Below are 17059 nucleotides of genomic sequence, written 5' to 3'. Positions count from 1 at the left end.
CTTTTCTTCCATTTCTGCTGAACTTTTATAGTCTGCTCAAAACATGGAAGGCAGTGCACGCTGTATAGAAAGATAGGATGGACAACCTTAGTGTCAAGCTGAGCGTGCCCAGTACACAAGTGCTCAGAACTTTATTATTGTCAGTATCAAAGGTGACTTAAACAAAACTGCTTTCCCTGATAAAAAAATTCCACACTTTAATGCTATCAGTATTAAGAAACAAGACAGAAAAGAACTTGTGCACTTCACAGCCCCATTCTTCTCTATAACAATATACCCGCTCTGATCCCACACTGGAGCGTTTCCACGAGGCTTCGGCAGCTTACGCGCGTGTTTGCGTGTGGGCGTCGAATGTATGCGTTGACTGCTTTTGTCTTCCTTTCTCTAATTATTCTCCCCCTCTAACAGTGCCCTCTCAGATCTCTGTTCTGTTTTTGTCCTCAAATTCCTTTTTATCCGTGTTTCTCAGCCTTTTTCGAGTCGGTGCTCATCGTGGCTACGCATCTTTCCCGCAGTCCTGTGTACTTGTGTGACAACCCACATTACTGCAGGGACTTGTCTTTGTCTAGTGAGAGGGTTCCAATTTCCTTATATAACACTCCGAATCCCTGCACTCTTTGATTTCGGATTACATGATCTCTTTTTTATTTGCGTGAGTTGGAATCTTTGAATCAAAGAATTATTAGACCGAGCCAGGCGGAAATTGTGCATCACACGTTGCCTTGAGCTGGCTGAGGTCCAGGCGTTGTCTCAGATGAATGACCATTGGCCTAACTACTCTGCTAGTGCCTTGGGGAAAGTATGTCCGTGTGTGTGGTCCATCATTTGTGATGGGTACAAGGGGGTTGGTCATAGCCAGAACAGCCTTGTGTTCATTTTCAGACACACAAACGCTCGAAAACACGATTACTTTCATCCACGCGCTGATGCGCACAATGTTGCGACTCCCACAACCTGAAACAGACACAATGAGTAGCACGGTTTCAAAATATCTGCCAATCTTTGTCTTGAAATACAGACAAAACAATTCCTCAGGAGCGAGATAAATCCCCACGCGTCCCTGGGGCCAAACATGATTAGCCCTATCTGAGACACAATCTTTGTCGCGCTCACAACTCAGACTAAGCCGAGTGTACAAGCCGCCAATCTAATTCATCTTTTCAGCACCATAAATTTCAGAGCGACCTGATAAATGATGAATTTACTCCCTGGCTTCATCTGACGCCCGAGAGAGAATGGAAGGAAGATCGAGGGAAGGCGTGCAGGAGAAAAAGAAGGGATGTGGGTGAATAGAAAAGAAGTGCAACCGGTGAAGGAATACAGACGCGTTTAATGGAGTAAGAGACTGGAATACGTCGACAAAAAGTGAGAAAGTGCTGACATGTAGACGGGCAGAGAAGAAGAGAAAGAGAGTGAAAAGTAGATAAATTGTGGCTGCAGCTGTAGAGGCCAGATTCAGCCAAGAAGAGCAAAGAGAGAGCTGATTGCTGAGACTGGGAGACGGAGAATAGCGGGAGCAGATGAAGGAGCTGGGATATCGCTGGATGGACAGTGTGCTGAAGAGAATGAGAGAATGGAAAAAAGCTTGAGTGCACGGATGAATAACCAGGGAGCGAGGAGGAGAAACAGAGATGAAAGTCAGGTGTAGATGGGAAAGAAGGGGGCTTGTGCAAGATATTCATTACCAGGGGGCTGCGGTGGCGAGCTGTGGAGTTGAGCTGTGGAATGATGATTTCTGGACAGGGCCACACTATATCAAATGTACTCATCATCCCCAAATAGAGAGAATGCCAGGAGCCTGTCACGGTGGCCATTTTCACAGTTTTGATGCGCTCTCAGCACTGGCCCTGTGATGGAACCCCGGTGAGATTAGTCTGGCAACCAACTGCAGAGAACGAAGCAACCGACCAGCAGATGACTGTCACCGTGCCAGCGTTTGTGTTGACTGAATGGCTGCCACCGAAGGGAAAAAATCGAGACACTGTTTTGGCTAGGAGGAAAAAAAACAGTGATGGCATGCAGTGGGGCCGAAGCAAAAGCCAGCAACGTGTGCATAAGCTCGCAGCAAAATAATATAATAATGATAAACATAGGTAAATATTTATATTCACCTAGTCTTCTCTATAAGGGCTGTGTGGTGTTATCAGATTTTACCTTTTAAGGCCCTGCAGAAACACAGAGAGAAGAGAAGGACGACAAACTTACCCATGAGGCAGGCCTCTAAGGCTGTTTTTATGCTCACCGCTTATCTCTTGTGGCACAGTGCCACGGCCTGAGAATGATGTCACGTCCACGCCATTTTTGGACAGCCGTGCACCTCTCGATTTTTTGTAAGTTGGTGCTGCTGGGTAAAGACACAAGTGTACTAACGGTTTTTACTGCTATTTTAATGATATATCAGTAAGCTCAAAGTCACAGATGTTGACAGATGTTGCAACAGCTGTTTGGAAAACACGAAACTTTGTGGAAAAAACTTCTCTTCCTGTTTCAGTGCCGATGTGTATTGTTTGATTGGCGACAGCTGCCTTTCCAGAGGATACTGTAGTGGTTACCTGCGGCGTTAACCGTGGGGATAAAAAGAAGGAACTGTGTAATGATGGGAGTAAGATTGCAACCCTGAATTGGATAAGCAGAAGAGAATGGATTCAGTTAAATTCAGTTCAGTACAATTCAGTTTTATGTATATAGCACCAAATCACAACAACAGACGCCTCAAGGTGCTTCAATCAGATGACCTCCTTTGAGTAAGCAGTTGGCGACAGTGGGAACGAAAAACTTCCTTTTGTCAGGAAGAAATATCCAGGCTCAGGGAGGTGGCAGGTTTGGGGTAAGGGCAGGAGAGTCCTGGTGCTCTTCCTGTACAAGCAAAATAAATGTGTCCAGGTTGGGTTAGCTTACGACTGACTAATACCGAAACCAAAGCTAACTAGCTAAGTTAGCTTGAGGTAAGGTGGACCACAACTTTAAGGTAAGATTCCTGGAAGATTAGCTGATCACAGAGCTGCTGCTGCCCCTGCAAGCCCTTTTGTAACCCATTTCCACTGTAGCTCCTCCTTTGCTGCCTTGCCTGTCCGTACTGATGGGCGTTTGGTTTCTTGCCATACAAATATAAAGACCTATACAGGTTTTCTTTTCCTTTTTTCATTATGGATAGCGATGTATGTACATTGACTGAAAATGAAACCGGTTCTCTGGTTTTAAAAGAACATCAAACACATAATAATGTCAGATTGCTCATTCGTCTCTCTCCTCAGTACACTGGGGGAAAACTGTTGAGGAAATACCTGTCCGCTCTGGTTAGGAAGAAAAAAACTGAAAACCTTAGTAGACTGACTTTTTAATAAACAGTAGTGCTTTTATTGGCAAGGTCATCCATTCTGAAGTCACCTCTAGAAATTGAATATCAAATTGACAAACTAGAGAGAATTTTCTCATTAGTTGCACAATTAGCTGGTGGTGTATTCATTACAGTGGGGACTGTCACCTCATTAATCACCTAGAACAATGTAAGAGCTATACCTGAGACCACGCCATTAGCAATGCACAGCAAACTTACAGCTTCTTCTCCTTCTTCCTCTCAATCTCGTGATTTCACTCAGTCTAAAGGACAACGTGAGGCTACGTTTGAGACTTTAAGGAAAAGACAAAGTGGAAAGAATGCGAAGAGATTATTTGTCGATGGCACTTATCCACCCTCCCCCCGTGTTTCCCGTCTCGTCTCTCGGCTCACTCGATCAAACTCCAAACCTTTTCCGACCGTCCTCTGATTTCAAACACGAACATCTTGCCTCCCTCTGTGGCCCTTGTCCAGAGGAGAGTGTGTTTGGCTGCCACCTGAAACCTGCTTGAGATCAAAGGAATGGGGAGGGAGTCCTGCTAGTAGCTGATTAACCTGCTGGCACGCTGCAGAAACAGTCCTTTAGCTCCCTGAGCTCCCTTGCAGCCATATCTACACTCCATCCCAGCTGGCTGTAAACTGAGCACTTGGATGTTTTTTGGGTTTGTTTTTTTTCTGTGGAAGGTAGAAAAGAACGCTAGGAAGACAGAAAAGAGAGAGGGAAGGGAAACTGGTACGAGCTCACTGTGTTATGCAGTTGTGACGCGTTCGCACCTCGCGTAATGTTATGGAAATTTAGTCAGCAGGTCAGAGCAGTGGTGACTTACACCAAATATAGCTTATTACCAAGAAAGAAAATGAAATACAACCCGGGCGGGTGTCAGAACGTGGGTGCGCGTAACGCTATTGAATGTAAGCACGTTCAATAGCTCAGTCACCTGAGAGTGGCAGCAGTCCAAACTAAACACACTGGCAGGTGAAGCTTTGCCCTTTCAGTTGTATTATACTGTAAATGAGTCAGTGCCAGTGCTTTTCTTCTTTCTTCCTCCAAATACCTTTCCTTCTGGGTATTGAGTGACATCACGCTGTCATTCGTAATTCTATACAGGCTTCACACTCTTTTGTCAGACCTCAAAATGTTTGAAGACGGACTTGTACGTCTCAATTCTCACTGTCGACAGATCCGCGGCACCTTTCAGAGGGAGAGGATCCCTGATTGTCAGACAAAATGTTGCATCCCGGCACATTCACAAAGGAAATTTGGAAATCATGCCAGAAATACTCAGTGCAGGCTCCAAATTCCCTGCATAAGTGAGGCTATTATTATTATACTACTATTATATACCCCCAACCCAACAGCCACATTCCCAGAAGAGGTGGTTGCGTTGTTTTGGGGGGGGGGGTTTGAACCCAAAAGCCTCCCACTATGTCAGTAATGATCTAATTTGTATGCATTGTCCTCTTCAAATCTGTGTCACTGTGGGACTACCACACCCCCCCAAACAGGTCTGCTGTGCTTCAAATTACCACATCCTCATCTAACATTGCCTCCTTTTCCCCTCAAAAGCTGCTGCACACTCCTTCCCTCCAAGTAGCTACTACACCAAATCATTCCTTGGCCCTTGAAATGTAAAAGCAGGTGGTGTCCAGTGGGAGAATTAGTGCACATAAATTACCTCCAATTTGCTTCAGACAAAGGCGCTTTATGCATGTCTGCCTTTTTAACCACTTGATCTCCTTCCTTTTGTCTCTATTATGTAATATGACGTAGATGTGATGCATTTCCTGTGTTTTGACTTATTCTTGCAGGGTTTTTCTTTCCCTACAGTTTGTTTTTCCTCATTGCTGCTGTGTGTGGAGTGTGCTGTATAAATTTGAGTTTTAAAAAATTTCCACTAAAGTAACGCTACTTTGGGGTAAAAGTACATATACATATATATATACATATATATCATAAAGCATTTATAAATATTTCTAAACAAAGATAAAACTCTTCATAAACCACTGTATAAATGTGTGATGTCTGTTGCTGTTGCCAACTGTTTGAAGCTGTTTGTTAAACTTTCAAACTTTAAAGGCAACAGCGACATTGAGCGCTATCAAATGGCAAATAAGAAAATCCCGTTCAAATATACCCGGCCAGTAGAAGATTGGCTTCAGGACAAAGGTAAATCTTTATCGAACTTCTAGAATGTTCTTTATTTTCTGTCATTTCATCGGCTTGTTCCCTTTCAACCTCTGAGAATGAATAACCATCCCTTAAACCCTTTAAAAAAAACAGTAAACCAAAGCAATTTGTTTTATTTTGTTTGTGTTTTTAGCCTTTTCGTCCTTTCCCTTTGGTTCAATTTTTATGATGCTTTTTTTTATTATTTCTTGTCCCTTTTTCTGTCATTGTCATCTTTAAAAAAAAATGTTGAACCATGGTGTCTAGTTAAAGGGACTGGGAAGTGATTTTGTAAACAGTGCAACAACAAGATGTGAAATATCAAGTGCTGCTAATCTTTTGTGCAAAATTGACTAGGCGGAGGCATTATCTATGCCGCAACAGTCGGCCGATTGTTTTGAGAGGAGAATTAACTCCCTTGGCTCAAATCCTCTGCAATGTTTGAGAACAAATTAATCAGTGGGCATATCCCCCTGAAAACTTTCCAAACAGCAGGTGCCTCTCCCTGCTGTAATTTATCTGATTGTAGTTATACACATCAAACACAATAAAATTCTCACTTGTTTGGCAATGGAGAGCTAATTGGAGCCTTTTTGACGGCAAAGCGTCACAGCGCGCCTGCCAAGGTGCACTGTGCCCTGATAGAGCTGTGCTTTTTTTTCTTTTCCAGTCGCTTAGATTATCAAAACCAGCACCTTGTGTGTATTTAACATTTTGTGGGGATTTTCCTCAAAAAAAAAAAAGAAGTCTGTTTCCCCCTTTGTTATTTCTGGTGCTTAATCCATCATAAAAATATCATAAACTGCTTTTAAAATTCATTGCACATAAACATCAGCATAACTTCATTATAAAGTCCCTTTAACAACTGTAAAACAAGGCAGGTTTGGAAAAAGAAATCCCATTACCGCTGCATGCATGACTCCACACGTGCTATTTCATTTTTCTGTGATATGAACGTTCTGCCCCTGCCATTTCATACCCAATGTATTATGTATTACATAACAAACAAATGTAGCGGGCTTGCGGTGTTATGTGTCTGTAAATTATACAATGGAGATTTTTAATTATGATTCCTGCATTGTGAAAGTTTGCTGTGCTTTTCTTTCATTGGGAATGCATGAGCAGTGTGTTTTGATAATGATATTTGGGCTTCTCCTAATGAAAATCACATGAATTGTAGCAACTGGGCATTGCTGATACTTTCAGCACATTATTCCCGCATATACATGCTGTACTTATTGCTCGAGTCCACCCTTTTGTCCACAGAATAACAACAGAAGCTGTGGAAAATGTTACAATACTGCTGCTGCTGTGACAAGTGTATTTGTTTCATCCCTAGCAGCAGTTTGAAATCTACTTATTGTACAAAATATTCTCAACAGTAGGTAAAAAGTAGGGCAGTTGTAGATACATTTTGCAGTACAAAGCCAGGTTGCGTCATCATTACAGTTTGAAAACCATCTGCAACTTCTTTTAATCAGGGAAACAAGACATTTCATCAAACGTTCTCTATCACCGCATCTGTCTTGCAATGAAAGTTTAATGTTATCGTTACATTAGATTATCATCCGTCCGTCTTCCATCTCTTAAGCTTATCAACGCTTTTCCCTCCCACACCAGGCCGGCAGTTGACGATCTTCAACACCCAGGCCACTATCTCGATCGGAGGAAACGACCGGAAGCGGCCCTACCAGGGCCAGCTCTCCGGCCTCTATTACAATGGCCTCAAAGTCCTCAACATGGCCGCCGAGGGCCACGCTAACATCAAGGTGAACGGCAGCGTGCGGCTGGTGGGCGACGTCCCCACTAGCCGGGGAGCGGCACGCACCACCACCTCGGTACCGCCAGAGATGTCCACCACCTTTATAGAGACTACCACCACCTTGTCTACCACAACCACCCGCAAACAGCGCTCACCACCCACTATCCAGGTAAGGGAGAGGGTGTATGTGTTGATGTTTCCAGCAGAACTGTTTGTTACCTGTAGACATTCTAGTGATTTATGGAAATAAAAAAAGATGCGTAGAGATCTTCAAGAACTCTGCACATGCCGAGAGTTTTCCCATTCCCACGGTGTCACTGGTGTTGCACAAGGTAATGCTCAAGGCTTCTCACAAAGAACCCATCAAGATATAGGTAGTTTTTGGTGCTTTCGACCAATAAATCTTGAAGCTGACCTTGAAGATCTTGGAAAGTCAAAATTTAATGTATTGTTAACATGACCCCGCTCTACCTCCCTGCAAAGTTCATTCAAAACCTTTTGAGGTATCGTCTTTACAGACAGAATGACACGCACGTTACCAAAGACCAAACTTCCCTGGCAGAGGTACTAAATAAAAGAAATGACAAATGAATAAGGGAATGAAAACAAAGAAGACCAAACCTGAACCACCTTATCTTGGCTTTCAAACTCGAGATTAACTCCAGTTCTGGCCAATATCCAAATGTGGATTTTGTCCCTGTTATAAAAAAGGACTCTTCTCTTCTAGCATACTTAACAGAAACCTTTGTGCGTTTCTCTGCAGTGCCAGAAGCATCTGACAGTGTTTGACACTCAAGGATGGAGACACACTGAATAAACTCACTTGGTTTCAAAATTCTCTCTCGAAAAATGATTTGAATCACTCTTAAAATAATATTTTTGTTCAAGTCTACTAATGCAGTACATGCAATAATCGTGATTAGAGATCACCGCTGTAATTAGAGAGCTTTAAAGGTTCTGGAGTTGATTACCTGGCCAAATAAGGTTCGAGTCTTATTGCTACATAAGCTGAGCAAACAGTCTTTAGAGTGGCCTCTACAGACATGAGAGTGGTGTTGATTTTCTCATTTAGCTGTCAGCAAGAAAGTGACAAAGCCTACTGTGTTTCAAACTAATGCTAGGAATATATGTTACACCGTTGGACACATATGGCACAGGTGTCTGTGGGTTCAATGTTTCCGATCTGACCAGAGCTAAAAATGTGACAAAGGGAAATGTAAAGAAAAAGAAAGAAGTGCTCTTGTCCCTTTTCTGCACTTAACAGCGTTTTTGTGTCTTCTTTGTGACTTTGCATGGGTGGATTGTAGGTTTGTTTCTCTGCTTGATCAGTCAAGGTCAGGATACTGTATTTCTCATCCTATGGAGGATTGAATGGCGCTGTTCACTGAGGCGTGCAAAGCCGGCCTCGCCGCCGCTCCCTTTCTCTACGTGTCTCTCCCTTTTCTCCTTTTTCCGTCTCTCTCTGTCACTCACTCCTATTCCAGCCTGACGGAGGCCTTTCTCCCAATACGTCCTGACCAAGCCAATGAATGTCACCACTGTGCCAAGAAAGTAATCACACCGAGCCAGTCCTTTGACACACATGGGACAAATTGAACCATTCATTGTCCATATTAAAGTAGTAAGTCTCCCTCGGGGGTGAGATGGTGTTGGGGTTGCTTGTTGTATGACAGACAGGGACCACTGTTATCAGCCTCTTCACCTCAACGACAGATAGCCTGCCTCGCAGCGATGATGGCCCTTCACGTCGGTGCTGTCACTTGTACGTCTGTATCAGAGCGGTGTGGAGGAGGCCACTGCGAGGGCTGCTTGACATCCCCTAAATACCCTGTGATTTGGACTGACATAGCCTTCATATGTGAGGTTTGAAGATCTGGACCAAAGGCAAAGCAGTTCATATTCATTCTGGCTGTGTGGCATCGGTAATCTGCAATGATGCCCGAGCTGAGATATATTACAGCACCGTGTCTGGCACCATCAACAAGGTCACATCAGATAAGAAGTAACGTGGCTTCACTGAGAAAATGGCATTTTGTGTCACAGGCTATTAATATCAAAGCAAGTCAATAAAGTGTGTGTTTTGAAAGAGCTTTTATACAAAGCACTCTCTTTTTCAAGGTGAAATGATGAACCGATACCTCTTTAGTCAATAACCAGGATGCAGCTGTCGGATACCAGATGATGCACTTTGCTTCCTTAACATTATAATATTTGTAGGGGTTTTTTGCCCTCACTAACTTTTCACTTTATTTTTGTATTCCTTCTGAGAGCACACCTTGTTCATTCGTCTTCCACAAGCTCCCAATGCAGGGCCTGCTTTGATTCATGCTGCCATGTCACTGAATTTCATTTGCCAAGGCCTTTAATTTTACAGTTCCCTAGTTGGTTGTCAAATACCATAGTGTGAGAGGTAAGGAGAGGACCTGTACCAGTTTGGCAGATTTCTCCACCCCTCTGGGTAGTATAGGGGAGTTGAGGGATTTGAGCTATCATTAGTGATGTACTGCAGTGCTGAAAGAAAGCTATAGGCAGCTGGACCAGAACATGTGCGCAGGAGCTTGAGAAGTGTGAAGGCTAAAATGTGTTTTCTTTTTATCTGGTGTGTTCTCACACATCTGTGTTTTGTCCATTTTACCAGCACTGCCTGTTTCTGTCTGAGGTGAGAAGGTGGCGAATCCCCTTGACATCTCAGGATCAGCAGAATGAGTGACGGGGGTGGGACGTGGAGGGAACCAATCTCACGGTTAATTAATGATAGCTCCGTGGGGACATACCGACACCACAGACATGTTTCATTTCCTTTGAGTCGTTTCGCTCGCTCTCTGTCACTGTGTTATTTGATTTCACTTAATCTCAGCTCCAATTACGTTTACACATAATGTTCTCCATTTTGGAAAATATAGTAGAAATTTTATATTTTAAATGAAAAGAAGGAAAGGTTTATCATTTAAAGCTTAAGTATTCATATAATTTACTGAGTAGCAGTACATCTACAGTACATAATAAAACAATATTCATACGTATGAGTTTAGAATGATCAAAATAAAAATTAATCTGCAAGCTGCTTTGCAACCCAATCACACCGCAGGTCTTCCTCTTCATCCTGTGTCTGATATAACCACTGTGGTATCTGTCATCAGTCATGTTGCTCTGCGCTATGCCGCGTCTTGCTTCCAGAACACAGCCATGCCGGCAGATAGAAATCACCACAGATGGAAATAATAACCTTCTTTTAACTGTGGTGCTGTTGGCTGAAGAATGTTTGTATTTTTAGAAACTAAGACTGAAGCTAAAAACTGTTATAACATGGGAAACAGTCTACATTCATTCAACAATTGGAATGTTTTTTGAATCTAAGGTGACTACGGTGACTAAGGTTCGCCATGATAGCGGTAGCTGCCTGCTCCTGTCTCTTTCCAGCACATTGTGTACAACATAAAAATAGGAAATGAACATTCAGGTAGTAATGTAAGAGGTTTATAAAAAAACTTTTTTCTCTATACCACTTTTATACATCACAATTTGTTCCTCGTTGCCTTGTTAAGAACTGTCTATGAATGCAAACATCAAATATTAACTACATAATGACTTGTTATACGATCCTGCTACACTGCTACACAGTGTGCCCCTCCTACTGTTATCTTGCAACTTGTCCTCTTAAAATAAAAAAGGAAAGCGCTGCAGTGGTTATAAGTGGGCTGTGTTGAAACTGAAATGGCTTGACAGTTATTGTGGAAGTTATGCAACACAGAATTAAAATTCTACTAGTAGCCTGCAGCGGGAAAGACCGATGAAAGGATGCTAGATGGTTTCTCGTTAACAAAGAACACCAGTTTTACACATGAGGTCATGTATGCTGGAAGTTGTTAGGTAGTGCTTCTACATCTGCAGCTCCAGATGGAGCGTCTCAAAATTGAAAACTTTGAGTGTCGCTATCATCTGGGAGTGCGACTTCAGAAAGAAGTGAGTTTAGCAGGCTTCCATGGCACGCTCCTGGTCTGTGCTGAGTGTAGTGGCCCAAAGTTACATTAGCCATGACTTCTCGAATTGTTGCTTTGTGGGAGTTTTGAAGACAGCAGGTTTTCACAAGGGGGGAGTATGGAATAATAAAAGCCGTATCTTGTCTGCAATAATTCTGAAAAAATGTCTGTAACCCCTTTGAGGAGTCCTACCCTTCGTGTTGGGAACCATTAATTTGAACAACAAAAAACAAGCTTTTACCCCTTAGCTATAAAAGGCTCAGACAAACGGGCAGGTGCTGTGGACACCCAAGTTTCAGAATGACACGACTTTCAAATTGTTAGCATAGGTTCATCTTCTAAAAATCTTGGCCGAGTTTCAGGCCAAGGTGTCCAAGGACAAATTGATACCGTTGGTGTATCTGTGAGGCTGAGGGGTAGCACTGTGTGTGTGCATCAGAATTTTTTGAGTTTGGCTTCATTCTAGGTTTGGCAGAGTTGTATAGTGTTATGAGATACTGTGGACAGAACATATGAAGTTTACTTACATCTCTTCCATGTTGCAAGTTCCTCATGGCCAGTTCTTTCTTATAAACTTCCTCCCATTGGGTTAGGGTTAGACATCTCTCACTTACATTTGCTGGTAATCTAGAATATTCCTGATGCACAATTGCAAAACAAAGACACAGAGGCACAGTTTAAGGTTTTACCAACAAGGTCCTTCAGCTCTGCCGAATTTGGTTGGACCAAAGAATACATTTTACGCTTGCCGATTTAATGCGGATAGTCGTTTTGGGAATACTCATTAATGCAAGGCTCTCTATCATGGGAGATCAACTTCTCTCGTTCCCAATTAACTCACGCTGCCGGCGTGAGATGTTTGGGAACAATTAGGATGGGAGGCTGCAATCTACAGTACCATGGGGGAAAACAGCTGAGCGAGAGAGACTGAGAGTGATTTGCATTGTTGCCGTGTTCTAGAAATTGCTCCCGTCCATCATCTTCAACAGGCCCGATGCTCAGGAGACGAGAAAATGAGAGGTAAATTGTTTGTCGTTTAATTGGGCTTTTTTCTGCTGAGATGCAGCAATTGTTGCTATATTGATACGTTTAGATACACACGCCACAATTATAGTGACGTTGTGTTGAATGACACAGATTCTGTGTGATTTCTGATGTTTTCTGATTCATTTTGGTGTTTTGGTGGAGCCTTAAACGGAAGACAGGAATCCATACAGCACAGGTCACGAGCCAGATCCCCCTCACACTGTTGCTGGGTACAGTTTTGCTCGCTAAGCTCACCTGATGCCGTTCTTCACCGCTACAGTTCCTCACCGCTCTCCTCAAATTGCTTCCATCTCTCTGTCGGTAAAGTACATCAGGGATGTTGCTTAACACCTGGGGTTTTATGATAATCACTGATTTATTCTCGCTTCAAGCGGTGGCAAGGAAGATGTTGCGTGGCGTGCTGCGTGTCTCCACGTGGTAGCCCGCTAGATGATGTTTGATGAGCGTGTTCATCTGCTCATGTGTGAGAGCAGCACAGGTGTGAGCACGAGCATGCAGACGCGCTCCACTTCTCCGGCCTGCTGTCAGTCGTCTCGTCTCTTCAGTTAGTCTCTGTGATCACCTTCCCACACAGCCAGTGCCCACACTTGCCAGTAATTGTGTAAAGGTCAAACTAGTAGGCAGGTGTTCCTAGGATTTCTTTCTTTATTCCTTCTCTTCCCTTCCAATTTTTTGTCTTTGTCGGTGTCTCTGGCTACTCTGCACAGCACCCCAGCTCACTGTGTATTCTTGGAGATGAATGCTGGAGGTCCGCTAGTTGCTCGGTGTAGGTCCAATTAGGAGACAGCAGACTGATGGGGATCATGCTGGTGTGTGTGGCTTCATTAAGGCAGGCACACACAGACACACACTCAGAGAGTTTGTACAAGGATCTCTTAATCTGTGTCTCTCACATTTCCAGCGTGCACAAGCAAATTAAGCTGCTGTAATTTGCATAAGTCTGTGCACACATATAAAAAACATCACTCAGGCCTGTTGTGGCCACATCCACTCACACTGTCAAAACACTGAAGCAAAGCTATCAAAGATTTTTCATCATGTGCCACCAAATATGCCCCCCTACCACCAACATGACAACCTCATTTCAGCACTGTCATGGACTGTCTGTCTTTTCTGTCACCGGAATTTGTTTCCAACATCCGGCTGTAATTCCCTCAGTGCTTGTCACCGATATAGGACTGTTTCTATTACATCTCTCTGTGTGAATATATTTGTAGAGTTTTATGTCCACAGATCTTGTGTTTCTTCTTCTTCTGTCTCTTTGTGAGCAAGTGTGTGTGTATGTGTGTGTATGTTTGCATTCAAGGTAGTTTGTCTCTCAGTGTGTGAGAACCAGCAGCTAGCTCCAGGGGTTTTGGACCATGGGAGGTTTAGTAATGGATGTCCCCCATGCCTCACAACACATTTTATCTGGATCCCCTGGGAGTGTGTGTGTGTGTGTGTGTGTGTGTGTGTGTGTGTGTGTGTGTGTGTGTGTGTGTGTGTGTGTGTGTGTAAACCTGTCTTGTCAGCTGCCACTGTCACGGCAGGGCACTCACACACCAAGAGGCAAACAAAAAAAAAAGAGACGCATATCAGCTACACACCCACACAAACACACACGTGTTGTTTCTGCAGGACATCTAGCACATGCGCTGGGTGGTGTACGGGCTCACCGCATGCTGTGCTCCTCCAGAGATGGCTGACTGGTTAAAACATGATACACATGTCCAACTAAAAACTTTAACTTACAACTGAAGCAAGAAGGTGACACTACCCAACTGAAACTGTTTCATGCTTATGAGGCCAAAGAATCTTTCTTTTTACTGAGTGTGTGAATGTTAATAATCAAATATGCAAACCACTAGTCAACCACAGCGCTAGTTTAAGCAGGACATGATGTCAAGCTCAGCCACAGCTTCATACGATCAGCTGATCTTAGCTCAGCTAATGGCTCAGCTGATAGCCGTCTACACATCTGCACAATAAAACACTTGTGGCGTGTCTTATTTAAGCTGCTTTAGCCTACCTATGTTGATATGATGTTATTGCTAACACATTGGGTTTGTACGGAAATAGATCCGCGGTTTGAGACCAGAGAGAGACACAGAACCCAGCTTTGGCTGGTTCATAAGCTAGCATACTCCTGGTGCCGGTCCCAAACCTGGATAAATGGGAGGCTTTCATCAGAAAGGGAATCCGGCATAAAATTGGTGCCACATCAAACATACAGATCTATCTGCTGTGGTGACAGCTTGGGAAATAAGGGAGAAGCTCAGAGGACCCAGCCTCCCAACCGCTGTAAGCTGCTTTCCAGCCCACCTCCACGCTGGCTCCATTCATTCTGTTTCTGACTTAATCAGAGTCATATCTGTCATAACTGATTTGGGGTCCAACCACTCTGCTGCTCTCCTGCTTTCCTCACAGGCATGTGGAAGAATGGGGACAATCTTCTTTAGTCTATATTTGTCCTGACAAATAACTTTAACCAATCGTTTTAGGCAAAGGATGATCAGTGACGGATGCCTAAGTCATCTTGAATAGTTATTCCAAGCATAACATCACAAATCCAGATTCTCCCTCTTATTATGGTCATCTCTCCCAGCGTGCTTGAATGGTCACAATGGAGCACTCGGTATTAAATCCTGCTTTTTAAACCCCTTTTTAAAATTGTGAGGTTGCTGTGAGATCCCATGCTGCACTCTTTGTGGCTTTTAATTAACTTTTTCCCAGCACAACAGTTCTGGGAACAAAACTATTCTAAAAGTTTAACTTTATGTTCATGAAGGTCCTGCTTTCCTGTTAAAACGCCGCCTTCTGTTTTTACACTAAGAAAGGTCAAAGAGATATTTTATTAAACACAAAATAGACACTGGTTATTGCATGTATCTCTGAAAGAAAGCCAATTTTTTTAAGTGTTACTATAGCAACACCATTTTTTTTCAGGTGCAGTTAAGGCTTAAGTTTACAGCCATATTCACAGGCCTGGTAACTTTATTCCCAGGAATAAAGAATCTACACACACTGCCGCAGTGTGACTACATCTGCAGCCAGCCTGTGATACGCACTGGAGTGTGTGAGTTTATGTCCTCGAACGAGGGAGAAAGAGACTAGATGTATATACGCAGCACTGCTGTATCTGTGCGTGCAGATACCACCGTGTGTCTGTGAGCAGCAGTAGGATTTAATTAAATATGTATCACACAGACAAAGCCTTTGATGTTGCAGAGCAATAATGTGTTCTGTTTCATTGCTCAGCTGAGCTGTTAGCAAAGCCCAGTGATATTTCTCCTCTGTGAACACCGAGAGTCTGTGCAAAGTCCAACCAAACCTGTTGCTTTTAATAGTGGCGAGCTGGGGATAATTATAAGGACGGGTAGTCATCCTTACGTGTGTGCAAGCATGTATACGACACTGTGAGAGGGCTCCGACGTACAGAATATTTGGAGTAATTTCTCTGTTGGTTAGTGATTATGTTTCAACTTTCATCTTCAAAAACGGGGCAAAATCAAACGCTTAATTTGGTTTGTGCTCATTAAGTACTGAAACCAAAAGGGATCGCGGGCTAATACGGGACGCGATAAACTGCCGGCAACAGCCATTACATGATGCCTCCATTGATTGAAGTCATAAAGGACTCTGACTTTGAAAAGTACTGTAATGAAATGAAAGAGGAGACCAAAAGGTAGTCCACAAGACGAAAGAGCAAAGTCCCCGTACCAGCTGCTTCACACCTTCTCAGCTGAAGGCATCGTCTTACTTATTGAGTGTATTCTTCCAGCTGGCGAGGTCAGTTGAGTTTTTCTTATAAAGCTGAAAATACAAGCCTACCTAGCTTTAGCCAGTCATGCTTTGGGATGATATATTAGACTCATGAGATACCATTACAGCAACAATGTTATAGAGGTCTTAAGCTGTTAAACTCACTGGTGTTTTGCACAGGATGAAACGGAAGTTGCAGATCACTGTGAAAAGCCTGGATTAAGAAGACTCATCCAGAATTAAATTTCCCAGTAATGTGATTAGATTTACTGCGAGCCTCGTTAAAATATGTATATTCATGATTTAATAAGACGGAGCCCAAGAGGACATCAAGCACAGACCGCATCAATACACAATGAAGGCAGAGATGTTAGAAGGATATTCTGCACAGCAGCAAGTGTTAAACTTAAAAATGCATGTGCGGAGAATAAAATTAGGCAAAAGAATGAAGCAACGCGCTACCATTAAAAATGGCGAACATTTGGCGGCACTTGAAATTCCGACAGTGAACACAGAACTCGAGACGAGAACAGATGTTTGCTCCTCTTTTAAATTATCTCGCTGCAGAGCTGTCGTAATCACATCACCCTGGATTCAAGCCCGGTGTGATTAATGTGGACTTAAAATGTACAAAATTAATTGATTGGCAACAAGTGCGATAACCAGTTTGGTAGTTGGAAAATGAAAAATGCACGGTTCCAGCTCCACTGGAGACTTTGTGTTGTGTTTGTGTTTCGGGGGTTTAACAGTAAATTTGCTGTTTTTGAGTTAATGATCAGAAAGAAATAAGAGGAGTGCTGCAACAGTCTTGATAAAACACAATCAGCTGTTCCTGGAGGACATGGCCCGAGTTGTCATCACGGAGCAGAGAACTCTGGTTGATCCATGTATTAATAAACAGGCTTTTATTTTAAAATGAACCTCAGTACTTTCATTATTAACAAGCAGAGAGTCTTCTTTTTTCATTCATAATCAGAAATAAATAAGTCAGCTTGGGTTCTGGGAAATGATGAACACTGATGATG

The 17059-nt window shown here is 43.1% G+C and overlaps 1 protein-coding gene across 1 annotated transcript in view; it reads left to right on the top strand.

The window, feature by feature from the left end:
• The window catches only part of nrxn3b (neurexin 3b), a 307342-nt gene that overhangs the window by 266283 nt on the left and 24000 nt on the right, over window positions 1-17059 (top strand). Inside the window, 1 exon segment of the mRNA XM_025898582.1 lies at window positions 7125-7435. Within this exon segment, the coding sequence (XP_025754367.1) occupies window positions 7125-7435 (311 nt within the window).

The sequence above is a fragment of the Oreochromis niloticus genome, linkage group LG15, assembly GCF_001858045.2.
Source record: "Oreochromis niloticus isolate F11D_XX linkage group LG15, O_niloticus_UMD_NMBU, whole genome shotgun sequence".
Lineage (NCBI taxonomy): Eukaryota > Metazoa > Chordata > Actinopteri > Cichliformes > Cichlidae > Oreochromis > Oreochromis niloticus.
The sequence above is the reverse complement of the archived record's forward strand: the minus strand, read 5'-3'. Positions and strand labels throughout refer to the sequence as shown.